Source organism: Sinocyclocheilus rhinocerous, unplaced genomic scaffold (assembly GCF_001515625.1).
Source record: "Sinocyclocheilus rhinocerous isolate Xijiao unplaced genomic scaffold, SAMN03320098_v1.1 scaffold828, whole genome shotgun sequence".
NCBI lineage: Eukaryota > Metazoa > Chordata > Actinopteri > Cypriniformes > Cyprinidae > Sinocyclocheilus > Sinocyclocheilus rhinocerous.
In genome coordinates this window covers 551483-556468 of record NW_015634025.1, presented here as the reverse complement: position 1 = coordinate 556468, position 4986 = coordinate 551483, and the positions used below count along the sequence as shown (strand labels likewise).

Below are 4986 nucleotides of genomic sequence, written 5' to 3'. Positions count from 1 at the left end.
GGTTGAGTGAATGACTCAATGACTCACTCATGCAGTGATTTGCCGCCACATACTGGAGTTTTTAATTTTATATTTAAAGTATATTTTCCTCTCCCCCCCCCCCCAAATCATTTTAAATATCAGTATTCAACTTTTTTTTTTTTTAAACATCAAAACATTATTTATGATTTGTAACTCCAGGTTAAATGCACGCATGTCCTGCATTAAACAGTCTGTGTAAATGCATCTAAATGCCACTTCAGATGCAGATTCTCTTCCTGTTTGCATCGTTTGCATTGTGTTTGCATTGCAAACACAAATTTTGTTGATACTGATTTCATTTGATTAGTAGCCCTATAGTGTCTTACTATTTAAATGAATTGCTTAAATTTAAGAATTTGAAACAAAAGATGATTCATATATTTAATTAGGTTAGAAAAAATTGGCCTTATGAAGGTAAAAATGCCCATAAAAGGTAAAAATCAATGTAAACTTTTTGAAAAGTTAATTTCTGTTACTGCTGCAAACGAACCACCGCACAGAATATGAAGAATATCAGAAGCTTTGGGAGTCAGCTATCCACAGCAGTCCTAAAGCTGCCAAAATACCAGCACAATAACACGCTCAGCAAGATATCGTCTGATTATCGTTATCGACAAAATTGCAGAAAATATCGAGATATAATTTTTGTCGTTATCGCACACCCCTAGATGGAGACAGGATAGAGAAAAACAGAGACCATCAGTGCTGTCACCAGCTTCAGGTGGATCCTGAGAGAAGATCATCAGTGCAGCAGATCAGTGAGAGACACTGATGATCTTCTGAGATGTTCTGATGGTCTGTAGGCGGCTGCGTGTGTGTGTGCGTTTGTGTGTGCGTTTGTGTGTGTGTGCGCACATGGATGAGACGCTACGCACTCACACACACACACACACACACTCACAGACACACGCACACACACACACACACACACTCACAGACACACGCACACACACACACACACACACTCACAGACACACGCACACACACACACACACACACTCACAGACACACGCACACACACACACACACACACTCACAGACACACGCACACACACACACACACACACACACGCACTCACACACACACGCACTGTGCACACGCACGCATGCACACACGCACACACACACACACAGGCATGCACGCACACACACACATATGCACTCGCACACACACATGCACTCGCACATGCACACACACACACGCACTACACACACGCACACACACGCATGCACACACGCACACACACACACACTCACGCACGCACACACTCACGCACGCACACACTCACGCACGCACACACTCACGCACGCACACACACACACACTCACACACACGCACGCACACACACACACACACTCACGCACGCACACACTCACGCACACACTCACAGCGTTTCTTTAGCTGTTTGTCTAAGCAGATGTTGGTCGTGTTTTCTGTTATCACACGGTTGGAACTAGTTAGAATCAGCTGCTGTGTTTGAGTTTATTTATAGAGCCGTCAGCAGCTGAGGACAGTGATGGGCTCATGAACATGAGCGTCTGATCATCGTGAGCTCAGAGGATGTACTGATGATGCTCTTCTGGAGACATTAGGAAGCACAGCAGAGTGACGTGACACCAGACGATTGACGTCAAACCACTCGTTTCTACAAGCGTTTCATTGTGTTATGATTTAGCAGGAAGTTACTCAACATTCATCTTCAATCTGCAGCTCTTTAGAAGATCTTAATGCGTTCAGTTTGTGTCATAAATGCACTAAATTGAAGCCATGAAGAGTGTTGACTCCAGCTCTGGTGTGTGTCAGGTCCAGCTGGTGTTTGGTTTGTGGTGTCGATGGAGTCAGATCTTCAGTGTGTTTGACCGGATGCAGAGCAGAGGAGCTCAGAGAGCGTCAGCTGGATTCCCCGACTCCTCGGCGCCCCCCGCTGGACCCTCGTCACCCGTCCACAGCAGTCTGGGCACCATCCCTCGGGACACCAGCACCTACAGCCCGTCAGCTGACCTGGGCTCTCCTACAGAGGTCAGAGGTCATGCACATCATCACCTCTCACAGACTGATGAGATGTATGTGTGTGTATATATATATGTATATGTATGGGTTTTATACGTATATGTAAATATATATGAATATATATGTTATTCACACACAGACATTTTTATAAATATTTACAAATATATAAAGTATGTGCTTTACTAATATTTTTAAAATCAATATAAATACATTGGTAAAATGTTTACCCACTCATGAAAATGACATTTCGTAATTGCGCAAGCTTTAACAGAAGACAAAATGTTTTCTGAAACTTAGTCCAGACGAACCAACATGAACTCAAAATCGACTCATTGCTTCAATAAACTTTCTCTTGTTGTTTCATGAGAATATAATAACTCGCTCCCTTTGCCTGTGTAACGGGAGAGTGTGTGACGTGTGTGTTTCAGGGTGATTCGGCGCACACCGAGGACCCTGCGGCCGGTGAGACCATGACTCTGGAGCAGAAGACCTGCAGCATCAGCAGCGCCAGCGGAAAACTCAGCATCTGGATGCAGTGGATGCTGCCTAAACTCACACTCCAGCTGTTCTCCTGCGAGCCCAGAAACAACGGTACTGACCACACACACACACACACACTCACACACACACACACAGACACACACACACACAGACACACACACACTCACACACACTCTCTCACACACACTCACACTCACACACACACACTCATGTGCGTCTCTGACGACCTCCGTATGTGGTTTCAGTGATTCAATCAAAAACGACCCGTCACCCCTTTAGTCAAGTCACCTTTATTTATACAGCACTTTATACAATACTGATTGTGTCAAAGCAGCTTTACAGAGTCAAACAGGAAAATAGTTTGTTTATAATGCAAGACGACGATAAAAGAGTCAGTTCATTGATTCAGTGATGTCATCATCCAGTTCAGCTCTCTTCAATAGTGTCTGTGCAATCAGTCAAGTGTCCCAAACTAAACAAGACAAAGAAACCAAAACTCCATCGCTGACAGAAATGGAGCGACTTTAGCGACTGATATTTTAAGCAGAGAAAGAGCGAGGGTTGAGGAAGGAAAGCGAGAGCAGAGGTGATCTTGGACCTCCTGTCCCGGCCGTGTGACACGCAGCTGTGAGGGAGATGAGGAGCGGTGACTGCGTCGTGTGCGGAAGGGAAGTGCAGAACCGTGTGTGAGATTCACAGCCCCAGAGGAACGCTTTGAGCTCTCGCCGCGCCGCTGCTGCTGTTGTTTGTTGTTATTTTTCTTGGGGCTGTTTGGTGCTGAATGGACGTGTCGCCCCTTCAAACAGGAAACAGGAAGCGGCTCTGGGCTCTTGGGCTGCAGGGATCACAGCTGCCCGGTCAGCAGAACAAGCAGAGATTGACAGAGAACTGACATGATCCTCCGGTCGCGCACTCACACACTCACACACAGAACGAGCAGCCCGCTGACCTCTGACCTGCTGCTGATGCAGAATGAGTGAGATAAAGAGCGTCTCCTGCTGCACATCTGCAGTGTGTGTGTGTGTAACTGCTTCATTATTGTCACTGTACATCCAGAGGAGAACTGAGCCCATCATTCCTCCATTATTCTGCATCAAATGCTGTTTTTCGTTCCTCAGCTAATAGTAATTATGTTTGTATGTTATAAACTGTTAGATTTATGAATAGATGTTATAAATCGAATCTTATCCGGTTGATGTTTTCTATTGTCTCCAAATGTAAGCTGTCCTATCAGCAGCTCTGAACTCATCAGTGTGACTAGAAGACATTAAGAGATTACAAACATTACCATTATGAACTTCTGTTCATTTATTTAGCAATTTTCCGGTTTAATTTCTATCAGATTTTTTATAGATCCTGCATTGAATTTATATTTTGACCTCACTATTCGGGGAACAGACACAGTCTTTATAGATTGGACAGCACAAGTACTTCTATCATTTAAGCGGGTAGAACACAAGTCATCGGGGCAGTTATTTGATATTTGACTTACTAGTCATGTGGTGCGTAGCGTCCTGGAGATGTTGTCCGACATGAGTTCCGCTCCGGTTGTGTAAAGAGATATACAAATATGTGTGTGTGTGTGTGTTACAGAGCTGTGTGTGATGGCAGAGATGGAGGACATGAGCGCGTCTGTGGATGTTCAGGACGTTTATACGAAGGTGAAGTGTAAAGTGGGCAGCTTCCACATAGATCACTACAGAAGCAGGTGAGTGCAGAACACGCATGCTCACACACACGGTCATACACACAAATACTCACACACGCTAATACTCACACACACACTCACACACACGCTCATACACACAAATACTCACACTTATATACACACTCATACACACAAATACTCACACTTATACTCACCTACTCTCACACACACGGTCATACACACAAATACTCACACACGCTAATACTCACACTTATACTCACACACACACGCTCATACACACAAATACTCACACTTATGCTCACACACTCACACACACGCTCATACACACAACTACTCACACATACACTCACACACACACTCATACACAGAAAAACTCACACTTGTACATACACACAAATACTCACACTTATGCTCACACACTCACACACACGCTCATACACACAAATACTCACACTTATACTCATACACACACACACATACACACAAATACTCACACTTATGCTCACACTCATATACACAAATACTCACACTTATATACACACACACACATACACTCGTACACACAAATACTCACACACACACACACAAATACACACACACATACACACAAATACTCACACTTATGCTCACACTCATACACACAAATACTCACACTTATACTCACACTCATACACACAAATACTCACACACACGCTCATACACACAAATACACTTATACTTACTCACACTCATACACACAAATACACACGCTCATACACACAAATACTCACACTTATACTCACAC

The 4986-nt window shown here is 44.0% G+C and overlaps 1 protein-coding gene across 1 annotated transcript in view; it reads left to right on the top strand.

The window, feature by feature from the left end:
• The window catches only part of vps13b (vacuolar protein sorting 13 homolog B), a 109977-nt gene that overhangs the window by 51606 nt on the left and 53385 nt on the right, over nt 1-4986 (top strand). Inside the window, exons 22-24 of the mRNA XM_016559011.1 lie at nt 1826-2041; nt 2461-2623; nt 4127-4241. Of these exons, the coding sequence (XP_016414497.1) occupies nt 1826-2041; nt 2461-2623; nt 4127-4241 (494 nt within the window). The remainder of the gene's footprint in view (nt 1-1825; nt 2042-2460; nt 2624-4126; nt 4242-4986) is intronic.